The sequence below is a fragment of the Actinia tenebrosa genome, unplaced genomic scaffold, assembly GCF_029948245.1.
Source record: "Actinia tenebrosa isolate PJP-AT-01 unplaced genomic scaffold, QUT_ActTen_1.0 PGA_scaffold0__85_contigs__length_37466705, whole genome shotgun sequence".
Classification (NCBI taxonomy): Eukaryota; Metazoa; Cnidaria; class Anthozoa; order Actiniaria; family Actiniidae; genus Actinia; species Actinia tenebrosa.
The window spans coordinates 31,981,217-32,007,987 of NW_028292569.1; the positions used below are offsets into that span (position 1 = coordinate 31,981,217).

General features: G+C 40.3%; 1 protein-coding gene across 1 annotated transcript in view; it reads right to left on the reverse strand.

Moving 5' to 3' along the window:
• The window catches only part of LOC148914097 (uncharacterized), a 24,218-nt gene extending 261 nt beyond the window's left edge, over nt 1-23,957 (reverse strand). The window contains exons 1-12 of the mRNA XM_089026288.1: nt 23,937-23,957; nt 23,268-23,511; nt 10,749-22,805; nt 8,991-10,483; nt 7,976-8,618; nt 7,245-7,787; nt 6,857-7,046; nt 3,140-6,476; nt 2,351-2,854; nt 1,968-2,185; nt 1,746-1,900; nt 1-1,455 (exon numbers count right to left, since the gene is read on the reverse strand). The exon at nt 1-1,455 is cut by the window's left edge and continues 261 nt beyond it. Of these exons, the coding sequence (XP_088882414.1) occupies nt 758-1,455; nt 1,746-1,900; nt 1,968-2,185; nt 2,351-2,854; nt 3,140-6,476; nt 6,857-7,046; nt 7,245-7,787; nt 7,976-8,618; nt 8,991-10,483; nt 10,749-22,805; nt 23,268-23,511; nt 23,937-23,957 (20,103 nt within the window). The 3' untranslated portion in view covers nt 1-757. The remainder of the gene's footprint in view (nt 1,456-1,745; nt 1,901-1,967; nt 2,186-2,350; nt 2,855-3,139; nt 6,477-6,856; nt 7,047-7,244; nt 7,788-7,975; nt 8,619-8,990; nt 10,484-10,748; nt 22,806-23,267; nt 23,512-23,936) is intronic.
• Between the last annotated feature and the right edge of the window lie 2,814 nt (nt 23,958-26,771).

The following is a 26,771-nucleotide window of genomic DNA, read 5'->3' on the forward strand; positions in this document are numbered from 1 at the left end:
TGGAATGCAAATTAAACTCTATCAAAATAACAGATAGCGTTGTAATAATTTCCTGAATAAGTAAAATGAATACTGAAATTGCTTAGTCTCGCGAAATGGGATTGACTAAATGTCTTGTATAGACCACATGCTTACCAAGCTTATGTTGGATTTCCTCTGTTATCGTTGGTCTCCTGTCGTGGCGTTTGTATAGGTTAGAATTGATTGTTATTTATTCGTCCGATGCGAATATTGTGACGTTCATATGTCATAAATGGAATGAACAAAGATTATTTTGACATCTTTGTATTTCGAAAACACCGCCATGCAGAAATTATATTCTTGTGAAACCGGAAATCACTCGATAATGCGAAATCATAACAAACATACACCACCACAGACCAACGATAACATACGAAACCCAACATGAGCCTGGTAGCACGTGTACAAAAGGTATACACGAATATTAAAATTATTCCACATTACACGTTTACGACTTTTTGTGCATGTTGAGCCTTTTAGCATGTAATCCCTATTTTATATATAAGTTAGAAAACCATGAAATCCATAATACTTTGTTGACAATATGAAATTTACTAACCCTCAAATAAGGGATCCCATTTTCCGATGCTATATAGTAGGATTGTGAAGGGCTTAGACTTGGGAGCCAATGGAGATAGAGTTACGTACGGTACCATAAGTTCTCAGGCTCGAAATTGCGAAAACTAAATTTCTAATTGACATAGCTTTATTCTACTGTGACACAACATCGTCATCATCATGCTTCACTTGAATCAGGAAGATTGGCACCATCTTGCACTGTATATTGGTCCTCTGGCCCCATTTTAATTTCTACAACATCGGAATTTTTTTCAAAACTCGGATTGTTATATCCTCCTTGATGACTAAGTGCTACTTCCTTTTCTTTCGAATGGTGTTGTTGATCTTCATTGCTATTAGATTGCATATTACCAACGTAAGCTAAATTAACATATTCTCTAACTTCTGTTGAAGCCACTGTGTTCACATTTCTTCTACTTCTTTTCACAAGCCCAAGAATGACTATCGCTATGAAAACAATTCCCAAAACTACTCCAATGATCCAGGTTAAGGTGGACTTAGGGTCTTGCTGTACTTCAGAACTGCCTACAATAATCAGGGTTGATTCTATCTTGTCACGTGATGCTAGAATTGCCCCACCAGTCACGTTATCAAGTCGAACATAGATAACTTGTTTCCCTGTCCTCCTTTCGTTACTGGCTACCATTAGAGATAGAGTAGCGTTCCACTGGCTTTCTGTCAATGATATTTTTCCTGACTTTGGCCATATCAAATTTGAATCAAGTGACTCATTGCTTTGAAGAGACCAATAAACTTCGATATTTCCGGTGCTGCCTTTGGAACGCTTGATAGGAAGATCTATCTGCCGTGCTCTTGTTTCAAGAAAGACAATTACATCGCCGTTTGTGTCGTAGACTGTGAGATTTGTTATAAAAAGAAAAATATCAATTCAATTCTAAACATTGCACAATAAATTGGAAAAAAAACATGCGAGCATGCTATGCACTCTAACTAAAAACATAAGAATATATAATACCGTGAAAAGCAACAACACCAACAGCAGCAGCACCAACACTCATTTCATAATCACTATCATCTTCCACAAGTGAGAACAGCAACAGCAGTAGCAGCAACATTAACTGAACAAAATCCGAGCCCATCCCACCATTACCACAGCGACAACAATGAAACTAAGGCAAACTTACCCGAAGTGTTCTTTTCAAACATCATCAATCCATTCTGTGCTTTGAACGACCAGAAGAAAGCAAACTGGGTCAAGTGACAGATATGAACAGTGAGAAGTTTGATAGTACGGTTGATGTACTTCCAGGGTTCTGGGCAAGACAGAGATGCATCGATCCTGTAATGAAGGGAAATTTGAATATCATTTGCTACCTAATGTCTAGAAAAGCAAAAATAACATTTACCATGTATTATTTTTTATATTCCACAAATACAGCACAGGATCAACGTCCTCCTTCTTTACTTCTTTGTTCACCACTCGTTTGTTGGCTCTTATTAACTTGTCCACATCGTAAAACATGGAGATCGTGATCGGCTTGGCAAACTTATATCCCTCTTGAAGAGTGTTGTTTAAGGGATCCACAGCTTTGATTAGGAAGCTGTAGTTGCCAAGCATGAATTGCTGGAAAGAAATATAATAGTATAGTTTAGTTTCATGGGTTAACACATAGAGTAGTATGTTAACAAAAACAAAACAGACGAACTCTTGGCCGCATGCTCTTGGCTTCACCACAATCACATGCATCCAAATCTGTTTTTAGACACGCTTAACATAGGCCTTAAATACCTTTGGTTTTGTAATACTAGGGTTGGACACAGGACCATGTTCTGACTTGTTAGATGCAAAAGTCTCATTATCCAGGGTGTAACACTGAAGTTTTACTTCGCCATCTACAGCTCCTTTAGGAACTTCCAAAGTCCCATATATTTTTCCAACGCCACCATCTTCTCTGGTTCCATCAATTTTCACATTAACAGTGTCAAAAAAGAACGATGCTGAAGCATTCTTGTCAAATATGTACTCAGACTTTCCAACGATTATGCCATCAGACGACATTGGCTCTGAGAGTAAACCCGCCTTGTTGGATGCTCTTACGGTTGCAAAATACTTCTTTTCCTTCTCCAGTGTGTTGTCTTTAAACTTTGCATACCAAATGGTTGTATTAACAACTTCCTCATACTCTTTCATGTCTGTAAGACCAGGAGCGGTTCCCCAGGCTACTTCATACGAGTTTATGCCACTGTTTTCATCAGAGGCCTTGAAGTACGCAAATATGATGTCCAGGAATATCTAAAATTATTCATCACTTATAGTTAAGAATAGCATTGCATATAGCATTGCATTAGGAAAACAAAATCAGGCCCGTAGGCTACGGGGATGCGGGGGATGCAAGGTTTTGATTTTTTTAAAGCTAAAACATGCAATAAAAGCTATCGTTATCTCAGATGCTGTTTTGTTTTTCCGAGACGCACCCCCCCCCCCCCCCCCCCTCCTCTCTGAGACCACGCGCTAAGGGCCTAAAAATAATGAAAATTATTCTTTATTTTAGATCCACAAAAATTGCTTAACAATCACCTGGTAATCCATATCTGGACCAAATACCCCATCCCGTACATACTGCATGGTAGGTGAAGTAACATCAACTTCTACTCCATTAGAATGACCTGCTGAACATCTTTGAGCGCCATTACATGCAACCACGGTAACATAGTACGTGTCACCTTGGTGAAAGTACAGTCCATAGTGACTGCCATTCTGTCTCTGTCCTGTGCTCTCGCACTGCCGAATGTCATCCAGCATGGGTTTTGATCCTACGCACCAGAAATACTCTGCTATGTCGCTCTTGTTGTCAGCAAAGTCGATCCATCGAGCGTGAACTTCGGAGGTATTATTAGTATAATCAATGTCCGTATCTTGGAAGCTACGTGTAGAACACTGACTATCTTCGCCGAACGTTTCGTTACTTGAGCAGTTCATATTTTTGTTGCTTCCTAGGCCATCATACACAGTACCCACCACTGGAGACGTTGTATCGATAATAAACGGCTCTGATTCAGATGTTGTTGACATACCTGCACGAGTTGTCTCGACTAGCTTAACGGTGTACTCGTTGGCTGCACCTTCTTCGAAAAACGTATCGTTCATTTGGATTATTTTAATTCCATTGGTCTTGTTGATGATCTGTTCGTTGAGAGGACACAATTGATTGTCGCACATTTTGGTGGTAAAATGAACAGGATCGTCAACAAGAGATGGCACGCATTTACGTCCTTCACAAACTGTGCAAATCGATGTTATCCCTCCGAGTGACCTGCGACCCTCCTCGCAGGCTTGACATTGGTATGATTCGATTCCACCATTCACCTTGGATATCTTGATTCGCTTGTAGTTTCGAGGGCAATATTTGATCGTATAAACCCGGCCTGTCCCATAGTTTTCGCCAACATCAGGCCATGTCAGAATCCCTGGAGTCCCAAACACAATATTAGATCCGTACATTGCTACGCTAGCACGTGGAATCCCATCATCAACTCGAGAGTGATTTTCACTTGAAAGAATTGTTCCTAATCCAGTGCACTTGCCTAAGTCATGGTCTGGGCCATATGCAAATACACCGTTGAAAGCTATAAGTATAACTCCATCACGACCTTGTGATGTTTGCATCCCAAGTGCAACAATAGTTCCACCGTCTTGGTCCATCAATTCAAATTTACCGCTAAGTCGCGATTGAATTTCAATTGGAGGTACATACGTGCAAAGTAAGTTAAAGGACTTGGAGGGAATGTTCAGCCTAACAACGACAGACTTTGCTTTCACCTTGGAGACCATAACCAGTTCATTTTGTTTCTTCAGTCGAAGAGATGGTTCCACCATGTTAATACTCGAGTGTTTGAGATCAATTTTCATGATGACACTGAAGTCAGTCATCGAATAAATGACAACCTTGGGTAACGCAAGACCTCCTGTTGACACTGCTAACACGTCATCGTTCATTGCGATGTCTCGTCCAAAGTATTGATCATTCTCTGCAGTTCCCAATTCCTGATGCAGCTGCCATGCTCCATTGGTTTGACGAAAGATCCCAATCACGCTGTTATTCGAGGATGTTATTCTTCCTGTTGCCGCAATGGTCGTTTTCTGTATGAAAACTTTTTCGCCATCCAAATTTGGCCACGTTTCGCTGGAAACACAAGGGCTTGTTTTACAACTCGAAATCGTTGCCTCGAGTTTCAGTTTTATGTCCCCTTTCTCTGAGAAATCGTATCGGTAAACTTTTATCATTCCAATAGACGCTAGAATAAGCCAATCTTCTGAGTATGAAAGAGCAGTAGCCGAGGTCATTTTTATAACCTCACTCTTCAGTGTCCTGTTTTTGGTTGAGAAGATGAAGAACTTGTCGGACGAAGCAACGGCTATGTAATCATGAGGAAGCAAAGCAACAGATGACCCAAATTTCTGTGTTGGTAAAGTAGGCTTGTAGTGGTTGTCTGTCAACATATTGGGGGAATCTGATGTGTAGTTGGCACAGCATGGACCTTGAGGGTTTGAGAAACCAGGTAGTGTTTTCATTTCTAAACTATTCTCTGTAGTGTTAGTTTCATTAGAATCTGAGGTTACTCTGGTAACGAGGACCTTGAATTCTTGAGTGGGACTGAAATGGTCACTGTACAGCAGATCAGCTTCAAGGGCTAATTGCGATGAATTTGTGGCATTAACTCCAATGCTCACAGCAACTAAAATTTCACTTGGAGAAGAAATATAGATGACTTCTTTGTCCAACGCACTTTCGTTAATGGGAGGTAGATGAAGATTTGGTAGCCATCTTGCTCGCTCGTTTTCTGGTGAATTGTCCCGAATGAACAGCTGACGAGATAAAGGTGGACTGGGCTCAACACGTACACCATCGCTGCTAGTCTCATCATAGATTCCCCCTTCGTTCCAAACCCGTACCACCCCACGATACTGTATCCATGGTTGCAGCTGTACACTCTCAACAGTCACGTTTCGCTGCGATCCATGGACGTTCATGAAGTCCTGAGCAAAAGGCTCGCCATTCCAACCTTTTCTTTTATTCAGTCTAGGTAAACTCCTGTTGCGAGAAGTGGACGTTACTGCTACTTCAAGACGCATGCATGAAATATCGTCCAGAAACTTTCCAATCAAACTCCATTTCAAGGTAAGACGTTTCATGTTTGCCATCCAATCCACATCTGTGGGGTCACTTGTATTTGAGACCTCCAGATCCAATACATCAACCACTTTAGGAGCGACGGTCATAACCAAGCATCTTTTAGAGTTGAGAACAGTTTTCAATCCAACATTATTTACTACATTGACCGTTGCGAAGAGTTCCGTTCCTGAGGATATTCGAGTCGTTATTGTTTTGCCACTTAAACTCAAAACAGCCGACGTCAAAGGGAAGACGTCACAAACTCCATTTCTGGTGCCGACGCACCATTCGTACTTCCACATTCCACTCTCAGGATCATCAAACTCGTCCCAGTCTACACTAAGCAGCTCTTCCGTGCAAGTAAACCTGATATAAGAGCTCGGACTTGAACTTGGCGATAGTAATAAGTCTTTTGGCACACTATTGTTATTGAATCCATTTGGTGACACTGTTGGTCTAATGTCAGAAGTATTTTGATCTTGAACCTCGTCAATGACTTTAGGTGGGGTGGTGTCTATTAGAATTGGTTTTGTTGTTACCGTGGCAGACAATCCAACACCATTTGTGCCTTTTATTGTCACATGGTACGGTCTCCCATGATCTAGTTTCAGCCCAGAAAGTACATAACTTTTGGTTTGAAGGATGTTTACAAAGTTCGTCTTGTTGCATTCAATGGATGACAAGCTTGCACAAATTTCATACTTGACAATTCCACTTTCTAAATCTTCAAACGGCGACCATCTAAATTTAAAAAAATGTTCATTAAAATCCAACATTTACCATTAAAGTAGAATTTGTTGAATTGTTACCTTCTTACGGTACTTCTTAATGCATAGCACAGCGATGCATAGGATTTGATGCAGGTTGGACTTATGGGGATGGATGTTTAAGGGTAAACTCACAAGAGAATAAGTTGTTTGCTAGAAAGCACTGTACCCCACTCCACCCTACCTCTTACACATTAGAATTCCTAAAAAATTAACACCTATAAACGATCACACCCACACCCAGATCCAGGACGTTCGGTGGAAATGACTTGATCAAAATGTCGTGATCCTTTTATTCCACTTCCATAAGTGTTAAAGATTTTTTAAAAAATTGTAATTTTTTAGCTATATTACCGGACATGAATTTGATTGTCTCTGGATTGGAAAAGCTGGTGTTTGTTCCCCTGCCCCAACCAAGCCTCATTTTCTTTTGGTGGACTAAAGTCGACTGTGAATCCATTTGACGTAGAAACTGTCTGCAGACCAGCAAAGTTGGTTGCCTTGACAAACACTATGTACATGGCTCCACTATCAAGATCCAATCCTGTAAATACCAAAGATCGACCTTGTTACCATAATAAAAAATTATCACAATTTTTTAATTTAGAGATAACCTAGGAATAAACTGTGATTTTCAACGGATGGGCACGACGTTTTCCCCTCTTTCCCACTTCCTTTCTTTCTCATCATCATGGCACCACATCATGTAAAAATGTACAAAAATAATTTCATTTGTCTATACCTGCAAATCGCACTTGTGTTGTATTGTAGACTGTGGTGTAGGGTTGTGGACAGACAGTTAGGTTTCTGGCATCACAAACAGCAACCTCATATCGCTCTATTCCACTTTCCTTATCAGCAAAACCTGACCAGTTTGCTTGCACGTCGTCATCTCCATAAAGGCAGCTAATATCCTTTGAAGAGTTGCCGTCTACGACTACACCCGATTCAGGTGGAGTATTATCGACTGTCACGCCATCGGAAGACAGCGTTGTTGTTTTACCTGCACCATTTGTTGCCCTTACCAACACGAAAAGCTTCTGTCCATTTCTCATGGGTGAATCTAGTATGGTATGTACATTATGTACCCATGGAGATATGATCTTCATTGGTACTATGTCACATACTCCACGAACTGAACCTGCACACCACGTAACCTTTACAACGTCACTTTCAGGGTCTTCGATCGATGTCCAGTGTGCTTTGATGTCAGTGGTTGATTGCTGGAAGTTGATGTCTTTGCCTACTGTGTCACCATCGTTAAGCATACCACTAGTTAAAGGAGCTATGGAGAAAATGTAATCTGGTTACAAATTAAAGTTTTATATTTTATAATATTAGATCATCTCGAACGTTTGATATTTTCACTGTTAATTTCAGTGATGTCAACATCAGAACTATCTGTTATTTTCTTAACTTGCTCATTTGCAGATGAGATATACAATTTTCCTTGGTAAGGAGTCTCATTAATACCTGTTGCGTCCATTAAGACTCCATCTGAAGATGCGATGTCACTTCGCAGACGTGCCTCGTTCTCAGCAATAACAGATACGTAATACATAGTATTATGCTCTAGACTCATTCCTGTGAACGTGTATTCCGTGTGATTACCAATATCAGTAAAATTGACCACGTTGCATCCTCCAGAGTACTTGCCTAGGCAAATGTCATATTTTGAAACGGAAGATTCCTTGTCACAGAAACCACTCAAACGTACGGAAATATCTTTGCTGGTGAAGGTTTTCCCAAAACTCTCAAAAGAGATAGACCCATTAGTGATATGGATAATTTCTCCTGTGACTGGAGGAGTGGAGTCCAATAGAAAACCATCAGATACACGAGTAGTAGTCAGTCCCACGCTGTTCGTTACGCGTACGATGGTCACATACTTGACACCTTCAGCTAACTTCAGATTAGACAGACAGACAAGAGACTTATTACCCACATCAATCGACGTGGCAAGGCAATCATTATGATTCAGGTCAGTGCAGACAGATACTTTACTCAAGGTAATCTTACTCTCGTATTCACGAACATTCCAGAATGCGCAGTAGTCGACTTTTGACGTTATAAAGTTTTTATCTTGTAGAGTATTATTAGTCTGTAAATCTTTGACCTAAAAATACATTTAAAAAATATTATAACAACAAATTTATCGTAAATCGATGATAAGATACTCTAAATTTCTTCGAGATTTTTTTATACGACACAGGCCCGTAGCTAGGATTTTTGTTGGGGGGGTGCTAATTTACAAAAAGTGGACCAACCATATACTTTATTTTTTAAAAGTCCCATAGGACGCATAGATATAGATAATTTATCAAAGTAAAATTGATTTTTTTTACTTAGTTTTACGTGAAAATATCATACCAGCCAAAATCTCACTTGCTTAAAAAGCGGACCTTTAGCTCGCTTTGGAGGGCGGGGGGGTGCGAACGCACCCCCTTCACCCCCCCTAGCTACGGGCCTGCGACAAAACTATAATTACCTCCGTTAGTTGTGGAGGAGTGTTGTCTATTGTTACTCCATCTGAATATACAGTGGTCTCTCCTCTTGCGATATTTATCGCCTTCAGTTTCGTGTAAATAGTCACGCCTGGGCTGAGTGGCAGGTTTATTTGTCGTGCAACTCTCTGTGTGCTCTCTGGTATTTCAGTCTCTGGGATGACGTCACATGATCCTTTTGATGTACCCACGCACCAGATGTATTTCTCTATTCCTGACTCTGTATCTGTAAACGGATCCCAGTTGGCTGAAATGAAGGAGTCATCAGCTTGATAATTTATGTCTTCCTCGCCAATTCCATCTCGTATCTTTCCTCCCGCAGGCGGGGTGCTGTCAATCTTGACGCCATTTGTGGAACCAGTTGCTTTGTAGCCAGCTTCGTTAGTAGCACGAACAGTGATGTAGTATGTATTCATGTGAGCAAGTCTGAGTCCTGTTATCTCGCCTTTGAGCGTCATCCTCACATCTTGGTAGGGATCGATATCGCATGTTAACGGCTTGCTTCCCACACATATCTCGTACCTTGTTATTCTTGAGTTGTAGTCAATAAAAGGTTCCCAGTTTGCTGCGAGGGTGTTGACTGAGCTCTGTATTGAAATGTCTTTGCCATAATAATTGCCATCAAACACGGATCTTGGTACTGGATGCCTATTCTCAAGGACAAAGGCGTTAGATTGGGCCTCACTTCGCAGCCCAACTTTATTGTAAGCCTGAACGACAAGAACGTATGCGACACCAGACTTTAATTGAAGTTGATAATTCTTCATTCGTGTAGTTAGTCCTATGTTGACAAGTGGGGTTACACATTTTCTTTCAGACATTTCTGGGCAAACTGCCCATTCAAAATGATCAAGTCCTGTCTCGCTATCTTCAAATCCGCTCCAAGCTGCTTCAACAGCCTCTTCTTCTTTAAGATACTTTGTATCAGGTACGTTTCCAACATTAACACTCCCTACACTTGGAGGAGAAGAGTCTACAAGTATAGCATCTGTTGTTGCATTTACACTTAATCCAGCTCTGTTAGTAGCTTGTAAAGTAATATAAAGTACCGTCCCAGCAGCCAACGGCTTTTCAAATTGTTGTACAAAAAAGTTTGTTTCCACATCTAGATTGGTCCAGTCGATGATGTCACATTCATTGATTGTTCTTCCAACACAGTACATCAAGCTGGAAATACCACTCTCAGTATCCGTCACTTTGTCCCAAGTAACTTTAAGTACTCTTCCACTGCTCTGAGCTGTGACGTTTCCAAACTTTACCAAAGAAATGTCATCAGACGGGCTCGATAAGGTGACTCCTCTAATGCTTGGTGCACTTGTATCAATGGTAACGCCATCAGATGAAGCGGTTTGTATCAGTCCTGCTGCATTTATGGCCTGTACGGTAAAGTAGTACCGCTCTCCTTCCCTTAGGTTGGACCATATTGCGCCAAAGGTAGAAAGCCCGGATGATGAAAAGCTTTTCAAGTTGCAAGTGCCTGTCAAAAGAAATAAACAAATTCAACGATCAGAAATGTTGACAGTTTTGTCAATCTTTTTTTTTTAGACGAAAAATCATACGTAATTGTGCCTGTCTTTGTACGTGGCAATGGCGATGGTAATGATTCGATATTAGTGCATGAGCCAAGCCACAAAATTGGCCCCTCGGTTCCACTACGTGGAGCAAAGGCCAATACCTATCATGAAGTAGGTAAATATCTCTAATTCACATGTTTGGGTGATCAATTGAGAAACACAACTTACCTTGTTGTAAACCAATACACCATTGGTATTCCACAATATCACTTTCACCATCTTCAAATCCATACCAATAAGCTGCCAACACTTGGTTATTCGTTTGGTAGTCCAGATCTTTATTTTCACTGGTCCTGTTACCATCCACTACCACGCCAACAGATGGAGGGGTCGTGTCCACTACCACTTGTTGAGTGATCAGTGACGATTCAAGTCCAAGCATGTTAACGCCTGTTATCGCCACAAAGTACGACAAACCATTTGTTGCTGTAAAATTGAATTCGTCTAAATCCACTGATCTTTCAAGAGCTGCGATTTTCCTGAAATCTAGAAGATCGTCTTGGAAAGGAAAAGAACCGATTCCAATTCTAAAGTGACTCAGGCCACTTTCATTGTCTTTCATCTCCCAAGTAACAGTAGGAGCAGAAAGTGAAGTCATGTACTGGGTATCTTTACCAATGGACGGTGAAATGTTTATCGATCCACCCACAGGACTTGTACGATCAACGAGGACACCATCCGAAGTTGCAACAACAGTTTCACCTCGGCTATTTATAGCCTTCACGGTAGCGTAATACGTCGTGCCGTGTGTAAGTGTTAGATTGTAGAAACGGTGTGCATAGTTTCTTAACAGGGGTACTTTCATGTAAGGCCATTTACATACATTACTGTCTGAGTGACTTGGTTGGTGATCCCCCACACACCATTCATATGAAGACACTCCATACACAGGATCATCAAATCCACTCCAGTAAGCCCATAATGCTCTGTCGTCAAGCTGGAAGTCCAGGTCTTGCTTTGAGTTTCTTGGACCATCGTTAACCACACCAGCCGAGAATTTACCCAGGACTACTTTCATTCCTGGTGAGCAATCTGTTCTTTGTAGGCCTGCGCCGTTGGTTGCTCTGATGCACACGTAGTATGTACTATTGCTAACCAAAGTTACGTTCTTAATCTGCACGCCACCAACAGATTCGTCGAGCAGAATGTTTGTATATTTACTGTCATCCAGATTTAGAAGCGATTGTAAGTTATTTCCCGTAGCCCAGCTGTATCGAGAAACTCCACTTTCTTTATCTACGAATCCTGTCCAAGACACCGTAAATGATGACCCGGGAACAATGTTCTTATTTCTGTCATAGTTCAAAGGTAAAACGTATTGTGCAGTCACAACACCAGCTTCGGGCCTAGTACGATCAATCACAACTCCATTTGACACCGTTCTGCTTGCTAAACCTGCGAGGTTGGTTGCGACAAGAGTCAAAAAGTAGGTTCTTCCAAGTTGTAGTCGTATTTGTGAACCAGAAACTGTGAGGCTGCTGATGGCTTTGTCGATAAACGTTAGGTTCAAAATATCCGTTTTCTCTGGACTGCTACCCAGGCCCCATTGGACCTTACCAACACCACTTTCCTCGTCCTTCACATTCCAGCTCGCTGATAACTCATCATTTATTGGTTTGAATCTGAGCCTGAGGTCCTTGAATACGGGAGGAGAAGCATCAACAAGTACGCCATTGGTCCAGTAAACGGAGCTACGTTTAACAGCATTGGTCAGTTCTATCCCAACTCTGTAGGTCTTACCCTCTAGATATCGTGGATTCCATCTGCCATTGCCAGTAATAATAGTAGTACCACTTGAATTAAGCTTTTGTTTCAATGAATGGAAGGGAAGAATAACCGCTTGTGAATTTACTTCCTCAACAGAAAACTGAATCTTGATCAATGGTGACTCGCTATCAGAGCAGTTCCAAGATACTGTTAGTCTGTTTGTTTTTCCAATGAAGCGTAAATCTGCGTTTGGTGGTTTATCTCCATCCCAAACGTTTTCACACAGAGGCGGGGTGTCATCTACTTTAAATCCATCAGATGTTATAGACGCTGTTAGACCAGCACCGTTGAAGGCTGTAACAGTTACAAAATATTTTTTTCCAACAGCAAGAGGAGAGTCCAGGTTTACTGTCGTCGACGTCACGGCACCCGAAAACTCAAATGGACCTTGTCTGCTTGAATTATCGGCAAGATGCACGAAAACTTGATATTTTTCGATTCCACTTTCCACATCGTAGAATTTCCACTTCAGTTCTACTCTGTTCGTAGAATTGTGATAGTCTCCATCGTCGATGAACTGAGCTAGGGGAGGTGAATTATCGTATGCTACCCCATTTGAAGTAGATATAGAAGTAAGCCCTATTCTATTTGTGCATCTGACCATTGCAAAGTATTTAATTCCTGGTCGAAGATTTGTCGAGAAGACATACTTTCTCTGGTTATTTGGAACTCTTGTGAAGTTTTTTACGTTGGTTACTCCAGGTTGCAGTCCGAAGGCCACTTCAACAGATTGCAGGCGTGTTTCTTGATCGTCGCAAATCCAAGAACACGATAAAGTTTGCTGGTTTGTATATGAAACATCTTTTCCTGTAATGCCACCATTAGTTACTGGTCTGATGAATTCTGGTGGGGTAAAATCAACTAATACACCATTTGAAAATACTTTAGCGCTTGGTATTCCGAGGTTATTGACAGCTACTACCGTTGCGTAGTACCGCTGACCACTTCTTAGTTCAGACACCTTCATCCTTGTACTAGCAGATCTCTCTACAAGTTCCACGTCGGTAAACTCTTGAATATCTACTTTTCCAGGTGCCGTGCCAAAAGCCAGCTTATACCCAACAATCTGTGTTTCTTGTTCAGTAAAGTTTGACCACGAGGCCCACAAGATCGAGCCCTCGACCTGTACATCAATGTCTTGACCTGACTTTCCATCTACTACAGTACCAGCGCGTGGGGGAGTGCTGTCGAGTATAACGCCATCAGAAGAGAAAAGCGCTTCGTTTTGAGCGTTGTCGACGACTTTTATACATGCAAAATATTTTGATCCTGATCTAAGACTTAGTCCAGATAAAATGTGAGAGCTTGCTTTGTTTGGTACCAATTCTAATGGGATGACATCGCATGCGCTTGAACTGTAAGTGCTTTTCAGTCCAAGATATATGGAATGTATTCCAGAAAAATCGCTAACGCCATGCCAGTGCGCACGGTAAATAGAAGCATAGCTTTGATACTTGGCATCCATCATTCCCCATCCATCCATAGCAAAAGCGATTCTTGGAGCTTCTGAATCTGAGAGAAGTGCATCTGAAGAGCCAATCCCCGTCAATCCTGCGCTGTTGAATGCTTTCATGGTAACGTAGTACTTTCTGTTGTTTTCAAGCTTGATAGGTTCTTCAGCAGTCCAGTTGATCGCTATTGAATACTTTGGCTGTGGTAAGACAATAGTATTAGAACTGGCAACGTCATCTGCTCCACTATAACTTCCAATAGAAACTTTGTACGATACAATCTTAGTGAGATCATCTTCGATTTCAAAGTAGCTTTTAAACGTTAAGTCCTTCTCTCTTGTATACTTTAGCATATTTCCACGATGTCCATGTTGGATAATCAAAACTTCGGGAGGAGAACTGTCTACGATGAAAGTATTTGAATATCCATTAGAGTTCATTCCAGCTTTGTCGGTTGCCTGGACCACGGCTGAATATATTCCATCTTCTAATTCAATAGATCTCCCACTCATGCGCACTCGCCCAACTTTCTTCACTTCAACAAGTAATTGTTCATTTACCAAGGAAGTGACTGATAAGCCAAAATTATCGATACCAGAATGTACGTCATAGAAACTATCGTTACTACACTTCCTGTTGTCGATGAACGTAGAGGTCCTTACTTCGTCTGCTGGGCACCAATTCCATCGCGCCCATACTGATTTAGTGTTCCATTGAAAAAAAACAGGTGGTCCTTTATAGCCAGTATCGACGTTACCAGTATGAGGAGGTACGTAATCAACAATAGCACCATTACTGCTGGCATCCACGCACATCTGTACTCCATTACATCCTACAACTGTGGCAAAATATTTACGTCCACTTTCAAGCAGCAGTCCTGTAAGCGTTGCACTGTTTCTTTTCCCAACAGTTATTAAGTTCTTAGTATCTGTGAGTCCGGGTTTTGTACCCAACCCGACGCGATACTCAGACAAACCACTTTCTGCGTCAATGAAGGCTTGTTCCCAATGAACACTGAACATAAAACGTTCCTTTGTGTAGTTTTGATCTTTTCCTTCCAAGCCGTCTTTGATGAATTGAGGTGCAACAGCGGGTGGTGTTGTATCAATCAAAATACCATCAGATGAAACTGTCCTACGAATTCCAGCCCCATTGAGTACTTTTACTGTCACGTGATATCTCACTCTTAGCTCAGTGTCAAAGCCATCCAGCTGCACAAAAGTGTTCCCATCTTCAAGAACTGTAGCGTTGTACTTCTCTGCTGCATCAAACGATTTGATATCATCGCCTCCTGGGTAAGTTCCCACAGCAAGGAACTGCTTCTTGATTCCACTCTCAGAATCTGAACATTTCCACTTTGCCTGTATGCTCTTGAGCTCTCGAACAAAGTCAACATCCTGGTCATCGCTTTCAGAGAGTACATCAGAAGGTACGTTACAAACAGGTGCAGTGTTGTCCGGTACGAAACCATTGGATTCAACAGAAGTCTGTAAACCAGCTGCATTCGTACCTCGTAGAACAATCTTGTATTTCTGTCCTGGGCTTAGATTCAGTCCCACCATAAGAGGCGTTCTTTGCGGAAGTGGTATGCTCACAAACGGGGTAATATCAAGAGAGTTTTCAAACAACGCTATTTTCCACTCATACTTAACTAAAGGGCTCTCGTTGTCTACGAATGCTTGATACTTGGCTCGAACTCGTTTCGTTGACGGAAGAAAATCAGCATCTTGTTCTCCAGACCCATCATACAAGTAACCTGCCACAGGAGGTGTAGTATCTATCACGATGCCATCACTGCACATGACCGCTCTTAATCCAATCGAGTTGGTAGCAACAACCCTTGTATAGTATTTCTGCCCATGTTTCAGACTCAAACCCGAAGTTTGAATAGTGTTGGTCTCACCAACAGGCATCAAACTGTAGACGTCCACTTCCTTTTCATCAAGAGTGCATTTTGAAGAAGTTGAAATACCCCATTTTACATCCAGTATACTTTGAGCACCTTTAGCCCAAGCAAAATTCATTCCTATTTCATAATCATCTGACTGATAATCCTTCTCTTGGCCTAATTCAGGACCATCATTTACATAGCGTATTTGCGGTCCTCTTCGTTTTGCTCTGAAAAAAGGACATAAGACCAGTCTGCTGTCCATCCCCATGTCATTGGTGGCTCTCACACTAAAATAGACGTCCCTTCCGTGCATGATTGGCAGATTTCTAACGATGGTGCTCAACGATGTTCCAACATTTGCACCATAGTCGTCACCAGAGCCCATAATGGATCCTATGTTCACCCAGTAATGGTTGATTGATGTGTCCTCTTTGAACCCATGCCACTGTACGAAATACATTTTCTCCCCAACTTGTCTCGCACTGCATGTTCCTGCTATTGGTGGGGTTCTATCTACGTCTTTCTTGCAGGTCGAAAACAAAGTGCGCTCAATTTTTTTGGTTGACCACCACCACTCAGCAAAAGTCTTTTTACTGCCCCATCCTATTTTCAAACTACACCTAAGCCATCCACTACATCTGAATCTAATCGAAAGGAAGCGATACCATAACCAGACACGCATTGTCAGTGGTGTCATACTCAGCTTCAGCTCAATGCAAGCCTTTAATGGCCACTTATTAACGTTAACTGTTAACTCAGGAATATGATATGTTTCTAATAGTATAGCTTCGATGGTGATACCAGCTTCAACTATCAAAAGGCTTACTTTTACTCCACCATACACACTGATCCAAGCACCAGGAATCAAGCCTACTTTAAATGTTCGATCCCTCATGCAAATCTGGCATTGATAGTCGATAGACCAATGACCACCGGCACCGATAAAAAAGATAATTGGAATACCAAACACGGTGATTGTGTGTTTCAATTCTGGCATAAACGCTTGATATCCCCTTATGATATTTATCCCTCTCAAGACTGCCATGCATGTTGGCATTTCACCTGTGGCTCTTTTGTTACGTGTATGAACTTCTTCAAGCTCTTCTGAGTAAATGTCTGACTCGAGAAGCTCATTTTCTATACTTCGCTTTCTTAAAGCCCCACATCGTAAGTCACCAAAAGGAATTAGCCTTCGTGGTGTTATAATCCAGTCCTTCATGACTTTGAAGTATAAGCAGTTTTCAGTGATTCCGAAAGTCATTTTTAAGATTGGGAGCTTCATTCTGAAGTACCTGTCCTCAATGTCTCCTCCGATATTTTCAATGTTACTTCTGTCGCTGTAAGTTGCGCTGGAAAACACGATGGTGATCAGATCATTCCTGACCTTTTCAACAGATTCTAATCCTGATGGAGTACGGACAACTCTTGATAAAGTGTTTTCGCCAACTTCGTCGCTTCCACTTAAGTCGTGGAACTCCAATTTGCACTGGAATCCAGGGCGCATGGCACATCTTGATACGACTACGTATTCAGTATTAAATTGACGTACTATTGCCATACCCTGTGCTTTTTCTCTAATGACTAATACTCGATCAGGGGCTATGTTACTTGATAGCAGATCCCCGTCAGGCGATAATCGATAGCCGTATCCCTTGCCAGCAACACCATCAGTAACCCATAGCATTGTTTTAGCTTCATCAAATGAAACAGAAGTGGCAGTGCCCTCAACTCTATAAGTTTTGGATATGCCTATCCAAGATGGAGCACTAGAGGACATACTTCCAGTAACCGATCCTTTGTCGATGCAATGAATCTTATTTGAAGTGCCACTAGCGAGCCAAATACTGTTTCGCGCCACTGAGACACCACCAATTTCCTCGATAAATGGAGATTGAGGACTTCCTAATTGAATTATTTTTCGTACACTGCTGCCAGGAGTTGTAATAACTAAAATTGAAGCCTTGCCCTTGTTCGTGGAGACCCCGTACATCCCGAGTATTATTAATGACTGCGATAGCCGCGTGATGCCTTCAACTTTGTAATCGCCAAACAAACCAGGAATCAGCCATCTTCCAGTATCTTTCATTGACGAAAGGTCATCGAGGTGGGGAAATTTCCAGGTGAAGATTGTGCTGTAGTAAAGGGATGAAGATCTCCTCAGAGATCGCACACAAACGTCGGCAGAACAATAGGGATACGCGCTCCATTCTTTAAATTGTGAAAGATCAAGACCTCTCTGGCGAAGCTGTATTTTGTTTTGGAACTCGGTTACTTTGTCGAAAAATCCATTTACCTTGTCCGTCACTTCTTTTACTTTACCAATATATTTGTCCATATGTGGTTTGATCACATCACTAAGTTCTCCAGTATCCATAAGTAGTTTCACCACTGGGTTAGAAAATTTGGTTGTGACTCCCTGCATTATTTTAGCGTAGTCTGATGCTTCTTTGATTATGTTGTCCAGAGCTTGAATGATGGTGTTAATATCTTTAGTTTTCTTCCATAAATCATAAGAAGTTTGAAGCTTGTTTCGCACATCCTGGATCTTCTGCACGTGCTCCACTACAGCATCGTTATAGACAGCTTTCATGGACTTAAAAGTATTCTGTAAGATGCCTTCTAACTTTTCTTTTGTTTCCTTTGCCTTTCTTATATAGTCCAGTACTCGCTTTACTTTCTCCTTAGCTCCTTTGATACTTCTTCTGGCCCTGCCTCCTTGTGATTCCTCAGTGACATCTCTTCCAGTTAGCCGACGCAGTACATTTTTAACTTTCTGTACATCGTCTCTCAATTCAAAGTCTTTCACTTGCTGTATGAGAAGCTTGACTGTATCGATAATCTTTGTGATGTTCTCAACACCAGCTTTACAAGTCTCAAGCATGTCAGTGTATCCACTGGCTTCTTTAAACGTGTCCTTTAAGACATCGACCTTTTCTTTAATTCCTTTTGCTTGATCGATAAAAGCTTTTGATATACAGGCTCCCCCTTTGATGCACTTTTGTATCTTGAAGTTTCTCCACGTTTCTGGTATCATGTCTTTTAGGATTTCAATTTCTTTGCGCAATTCTTTGTACTGATCGATGACATACTTTCCAACGATCATAGCTTTTCGCACACATGGTTTTGTACTTTCCTTGAATATAGTAACAGTTTGCTGGCAGTCTGGTAGCTTATTAATTGTTGAAAGTATTGGAGAAAAGTTTGATGTGAAGGGCTTCAGATTGATCAGGACGTCCATGATTTGGCTAACCATGGATGATATCTCTTTCAATTCGCCTTGGATCTCATATATAGGTTCCTTGATCCTTCTAAACTTCGTTACTGCTTTATTGATTAGTTTATCAGCTTCGACTGTGAAGAATTTGTTCACCTCTGCAGTAACATCATAACTTCCAATTTTATTAAGTGTTTGACTTGCCATGGCCTTGAACTTGTTGCAAATATCACGGACTTTTGTGTCATAATCGATGCCAAATTCTTTCCTAATGTCTAGCTTTAAAATTTCATCCTTGAAGCTTTGAGCTCGATCAGCAAACTGTATGATATCATCTGCGGTCTCGCGTGCTTTATTGGCATACAACGGAAGGTTACGCATGTGAGTCAAAACATTATTCACTTTGATGGCGATTTCTCGAACTTTGCCTAAAAATCCTTTGTTGGTGTTTAACATTGACATAAAATCTGCTAGTAATTGGGCTATCTCGGATATTTTGCCTACACGTACAGCCATGTTTTCGTTGTACCAGTCTTCGACTTTAGTAACTGCTGTCTTCAAGTCTTCTCCAATAGTTCTGATGCCTTTTGCAACAGGGCCAACAAACTTGGTCAACTCTGCCAATGCGTCGCGTGAAGCATTTTGAACTTCATCGATAATACCAGCAGAGAAGTCCGCACCCTTCATACATACTCCAGTCACTTTAGAAGATGTTCCATTCGCAAATTCCACAACCTGGTCGGCTAACAACTGTATATCCTTTAAGCTCTTTGATAATTCTTGAACAGATTTTGAAACGAATCCACGAGATGCAACGGTAAAGTTTTTCTCAAGTTCGTCAATCAAGCCGTTAATCATGATTGTGTAGTTCATTAGTTCCTGTAGTGCTCCTTGAGTAGTTTCGTCAACTTTCTTGAGAATCACTATTCCTTCTTTCTCTAAATTTTCTCCAAAGTCCTTGAAATCTTTTGAAGAATTTAAAGCAAATTTGTAAACTTTGCAAATCTTTTTGGTACTTCTCTCAGCAAAATCTTTCATGACCGGACCAAGTTCTTGAAAGAAGTCTGTAATGTCACTGATGGCAGTAATATTTGGATTGGATGAATTTAGGAAGTTCAAGATTTGATTCACAAAGTCTTCTAAGATATCATCAGGCCCCTTGCCAACAGCTGTAGTGTTAGAGTTCCCACCAAAGAGTTCTTGAATAGTGTTAATTAGATCCATATCCTTTCCAGGCATTATGTCTTCAAAAAACTTTTCCAAGTCGAACGATGGAAGTTTGAATTGTTTGAAGAAGTCACTGACTTTGCCAAGGATGTTAATTAGCTTTAAGAACCCTGGTTCCTTTAGGTTTAGTTTGAAATTCAAGTTGATTTTCCAGTCAAAGCTTAGACCAAAGTTAAAGGACTTGAAAGGTATGGCAGGAAACTTTCCTTCGAGTCTTGGAAGATTCAGTCGTGGTAAAGCTAGGTTTTTCAGCACATCAAAGATAGATGATATGTCCAAGAAATTGTTAGCAAAATTCACAAGTCGCATACAAATAGCTGTAAATTTTTCCATGGAAAGAGAGAAATGTAGAGTAAATCTGAATGGCAACTGCAGCTTGAACCCTCCAGGTACAGAGATTCCAAGAGATTTAAAGAATTCCTTGATCTTGATGTCTTGCAGATCTAAAGATGCTGTCTTTAACCACTTTAGAAGGTCTTCTATTTTGAAATCAGAAGGCAGGTTATGGGGAAGTCTGATAGTAATGCGGTTCACAATATTCAGGATTCGGTCCAAAACAGCAATCACTTGTCTAAATAAATCATCCACTAGAGTCAGTTTGTTTAAGGCAATCTGTATCTTCTGCACATTATCTAGCATCCATTTCCAGTTTTTCAGCCGTTCAACAACCTTTTTCACAAAAGTGAGTATCTTCTTCATCAGATTAATTGGCTTTAAAGGCTTGAACAGATTTTGGACAAACTTGACTATTTTGCTTACGAAGTCAACAAGCTTTTGAATGTTAAGTGGGATGTTTGCCTTGAGTTTGTCCTTGAATTTTGAAATCTGCTCAAAAATTATACTGGTGATGTCATCGATCTTTGAGAGAATATCGTCACCTGCATCAGCGATGGCATGAATAAGATCTTTAGGAATGTCATTCTTGAAACTCGCAGAAGCTTTGAAAGCAGCTTTACCTTTCACAATGTCAAAGCCCCATTTCAAAATATGAGCCTCTATCTTTGCGTAATTGTCAAGGTTTACCTCGAAATTCCCTCCAAATATTCCAATTCTGAGTTTTACTTGATTACGAAATTGTATCTGAGATTCTGCTCCAAGGTATTTTCCTCCAAATGTCTTTGTCCATCTTCTATGCGGACCCAGTTGGATCTCACGTGGGCGAAGAGCAGGAATCAAAGCACGCTTTTGTCGCCGTAAGATGCTTCTTCGTTTTCTGATATGTCTAGTTTTCGGATGATTGTTGTGGTTTTCTAGGAATTCTTGAACGGATGCGTCGAGAGCATCGCCATCTTCAGCGTGCCATATTGCATGCTCGAGTGCCTGAACGGTTTTATCTGTCAGGTCCTCGTGTCTTTCAATAAAAACATCAATGACTGCTGCTTTGACATCGTTGTGCTCATCATTGTATAATGTGTCCAACAAGAACTTGTTTGTACTTTCTGCAGGTAGCTTACGCATGGACGAGACAACTGCTGATCTCACACCTGAGCTGTCGTGGTCTACGTGTTTAAGCATGACTTCTAGACCAGATAAGTGACCGAGGTTACCAAATGCCCATATATGGTCTCTAACGTAGGACTCGTGTTCCATGCTGTCAGGGTCATGAACATTGGACTTATTGCGATAGCTGTCATGAATGAGCTCTGCCACCACATCAGGTAGAGTTGAATTATAACCAGCTGTTTGTGCACGTTTGGTAAGTCCAGCCAATACGAGCATTGCCATAGATGATCTTTGACCAGGATTAGAGTCTCTTGCTGCCTGCGTGAATAGAGCATCAAACAGTTCTTTATGTATTGGTCCCTTGGGTATGTAAAAGATCCCTTGTAACAAAGTCTCGTATTCATCAAGAGTCAACCTGCGAGGGTACTCTGACATCAGGGCCTGTGCTAAAACACTTTGTGCTCGATGTCCACCACGCCCGGCCACCACACTGACAAGCACCGTCCAGGAAGTCACGTTTTGAAGATTTCGCTGTAGAACCAAATTGCAGATGTTGTTGAACGCTTCTTTATCGTGTTTTGCCAGTTTATGCATCTCTCTCGAACACTCCGCTATTTCTCTGTTCTTCACAGTTGGGTCAGTAAAGCATCGCATGAGTTCATAAAAGGGTCTGAACTTTACTTTATCACCACCAACTTTCTTCCAGTCGATCTTATGGGAGTCTCTGAAAACAAGATTTTCTTGATGAAGTCCCTGAATGTCTTTTTCCAAGTTATCTGGTGTTTGAGCGCTGCGTCTGGAGCGGTGGTGACCTTCCTTACTGCGAACATCGTCACAACGAACCAGTTTGAGTTTGTTGTAACCAGTCGTAGAAATCTGAATATCTTGGTCTTGTTCTTGGTACTCTTTTTTATTTTCAGCTCTTGGGTGTCCTTTTTGTGATTCAAATATCCCGAGGTGCTGACGATCTACCTTGTGGATTTTCCCATTTTTTATGTACACTGTACTTAAATACTTTTGTTTTTCCTTGTGCTCGCCACCAACAGGAGTACCGTCTGCAAACTCGAGGTAATCGTTATTGGTCCATTCTCTTCTTACAATTGTGTGAGAATCGTTGGTAAGAAGGGTAGTATACCTCGTGTTGTAGACACCTGAGTCGTCATGCTCTTCAATCGGTGCCAAGCTTCCATATCCTACAGACTTGAGGTGGACTTGAAAAGCTCCAGCAATACCTGTTTGGTTTTCATAATAGGAAACATGAATAAAAGGGAACACAAGAAAATGAATGAAAGTCCAAAGGAAAAAGGCATAAGCTGCATAACCTATCGACCTTGGTAGCAATAAAATCTACAAAAGGATCCTAAATTACGAATATGATCTGTGAGTTACTTTTCTACCTACTTTTCTTTGATCAACCCAGAGATTGTATATGGGTTGATGATGTTTGTTTAGGTTATTTTTATTAATGTCTCTTTTTAAGAATTAAACTTCTTGATCGGCAGAATCCATTACACGGCAGCCTAAAGCAATCTGTGACTGAACCGTGTCTTTAGATAGGGGAAGGGGGGAGGGGGTATATTAGGGTCAGATAATGTGCCGGAAGTTTTGATTGTTTAACCCGTACCCAACTACAAATTAATGTGTATTAAAGGCATTAATCACCAAATGATTTAAATTACATTAGCTTTCCTCACCTTTCTTGAGAGCAATAACTCTTGGTTCGTCGTTTCTTGGAAACAAAGCATCAACTATTGTTCCATGATCGTGTTGACGAAAGTAGAAAGGATTGGACAACTTTTTTTCAAGTTCCTCGTTGACAGGATGCCTGACCACGACATGACTACCACGTAGTCTTCTAATACGAGGTTGGTAAACCTTGAGTTGGTTGATGTGAAGTGAACTGTCGTTGCCTTGTCTTGCAACAGGAGTCACATCAATCTAAGGAAATAAATACATATTAAGGACCACTTTAGATATATGAAATGGAATCGAATAAAAATCCAATCAAAATAGACTTCTAGACTATAATCTCCTTCATTATCGAAATGGCTTCTTAATTTTTTAGAATGTTTAATTGAAACACATTATTGCCATGTTTAATTGAAGAACATTATTGCCATGTTTATTGTTAAATTGACAGTAATTACAATTGAATCATTAATGAACATATTGCTACTTTATTTACTTTCAACAAAAAGTGATCCTAGAGCTTTACATTTCCATGGGTGTAACTTGTTGATTATTTATTTATTTATTTATTTGTTTATGGACGATGCCCAGTTCAGCATAGCTGGTTTAAATGGGGCTCTGCATAAAACATACATCACATTGCTTTTTCCTATTTAATTATTGATTTTTGTTACAACAATACTTTCAATGGACATGGTTGCTTAGTTATGAAAAAGCACTCAAAAAAGCTGCCATGTTCTTCATATTCTCAAATTCTTTGAGGTTAATCAAATTAAGAGTAGACTTGGTGCAATCTTATCCTATAAATGATATATGTATCGAAGGGGGCCATAAATAGGTGAAAAAATATATAAAAGAAACACTTTACAATTTTTAAATACTTTAAATATATAATTATATCGAAATATTTTATTTATGCATAATTCCAACCTCTATTTACAACAATACAATATGTAATAAATATTCTCATACTCATTAATAATTCATGAGGAAACCAGCCAATAAATGGGCTATTACTTGAAACCTGGTAAAGTCCTGTGAAAGGACCTAATTTGGAACTAATTTTATAGAATAATTGGGATACGCGCGCTATGATTGGTCGAAAACCATGTTTGATGAGAGTATCAAAACACGCTATCGTCATTTTAGCGCGCGCGAGTAATGCAACTGTCAGATTTTAATCTATCGCGCGCGCTCATTGGTCAGTTTGAATAAGACGGCACGTAGGGAGAATTTACTTAGACTTTGCTTTGTTTGATCTTTTCGCTCGTTTGTTATTTTATAAAACAAAGCAAAAACAGTTTTCCGTGTTTGAAACTCTTGATCAGAGTATCAAACACGGAAAACTTATAGCAAAAGACGAGAAAAAGAACTTGGTGCCAACGTGATCAGAATCGTGGTTCTGGTTATAGCTCTAAATGGGACTTTGTACCATTTTAACTGATATATGTAATTGCCCTATTTCATAATGATGTCACAGCTTGTTTACATGGGGGACAGAATCACCAAGAACACATTTGAACACACTCTAACAGATTTTAGAAAAGAATCGTATCGTATTTGAAGAGCAGAAAAATATCGACATCCTATGGTGCTATAATCAATGGCAAGATGGTTACAACACTTTAAAAGACTCGTTGGGAAAAAGGATTCGATTCAGACGGGGTCTTCCGGAGCTTTCTGAGGATTTAAATCAAATCAATACCAAGTACGACAACATAATCATACTGGATGATCTGATGGCCGAAGCGACAGACAGTCCTGTAGTAGCTCAATTATTTACCCAGGGTCGTCATAGAAACGCTAGAGTTATTATCCTTCTTATTATTCGCTATCGCAACAAGAACAAGCCGTTTTGATGCAAGAAATGTTAGAACACCCAGAAAAAACTCTATCTGAGCCCTGTAGTCACGTTGAAGGAATATGTGGTGCCAGGCTTTCTGTTTCTACTTTACACGACTATTTTAGAAGAAATGGCATCACACACAAAATGGTAATATTAAGTGTTAAATGCGTTCTTGTATGTCGATGAGAAATCTGTAATCATGAATGTTGTATTCGAAAATTGCTGCAATTTTTCATGGTGTTTGAAGCCTTCATGTAAATGGTGTTTGAAGCCTTCATACAAATCTCTGATGCAGACATTAGAAACTATCTAAGATTTACAGATTACTTGTAAAGCCCTCCGTGCACTTATTTGCAAATGACAAATAAGCATGTAAATGATACTCAATGACAAACAAAACAACCATAAAACATTTTACATTATTGTCAAATAATAATTAAAGTTTCTTGAGATCTTCTAACATCTTCTTCTTCTGTTCCTCAAACTCATCATTGCTAAGTACATTAGCATCTTTAAGGTTCTTCAACTCAACAAGCTGTTGAAGAATCATCCCTCGAGCTTTAATCTACAGAGCAAACAGAATTTCACTGCTTAATTTTTTAACCATGTTATGTGTCAAATAACGTTCCTTCTAGACGCAATTTCAAGAGGACTTCACACCTTTGTTTCATTTGATTCAATGGCAGAATCCACTTGTGTTCTGGCCGACTGAAGTGAGGTAAAACTACTAGTTGAAGTCGTGGTTACAATGGGAATCATATTAAATGTAGAAGGAACTGCACCTGTAGGCTCTAGTGCAAAAAAGCAGCATTCGGAGGTACGGTGTCGTCGCGGTGACTCCCATTTACCCGATAAAAAAACATCACAATCGTCAATGTTTTGCTTAGGTTCGAAAAGCAGTAATAACCCAAATCATTGTTGATCCCGTGTAGAGGATTATATCTCCGCTTTTTGCAGCGTTTTTTATTGCAGTTTTAATAAGGAAGAAACCCCCAAATTTCCAAAATTACCAGAGTCGTTTACATGCGCGATTAAAAGATCGCTGCAAACTGCCACACATTTTATTGTGTAGTGGATAAGAAAACCTAACTTTTTATCTTGCATTATGAAAACTGCTCTACAATTTATCGATCCAGTCTAACTTACCAACATTCTAGCCCAACACTTCAGTTTAAAATCGCCAAGAACTGAGCCATGTGTTTCACGTAGCCTCGACAAATAGTTATTGAAAAGGCCCTTGTCTTCTTCGACGGAATCATTTTCTACAAATTTAAAGAAAAACATTAAATTCAGAATACACCGGCTGATACCGAATACTGTAAACATAGCAATGGAACATTTTATTAAAACCCGTAACATAGGTCAGATCATAACGAACTTGTTAGAAAAGAAGTGACATTTTATAATTTATTCGTTTTTATCGGGTTCCCTTCAAATATTCACGTGCGCCATGCACAAACGATTCTAAAATTTAATACCTTACTAACAAAATTGTCACAGTCCAATTTTAAGCTTTACAAAAGAAAAAGTACAGACAGACAGCTAGCATAAAGGTATTTCTCCATTTTGAATTTTATCACGTTTTAGTGCTCAGTAACTTACTCTTCTTCTTGTTTTTTGACGCCTTGAAATCAAGACACATGACTTCGTCCTCGTCCACAGT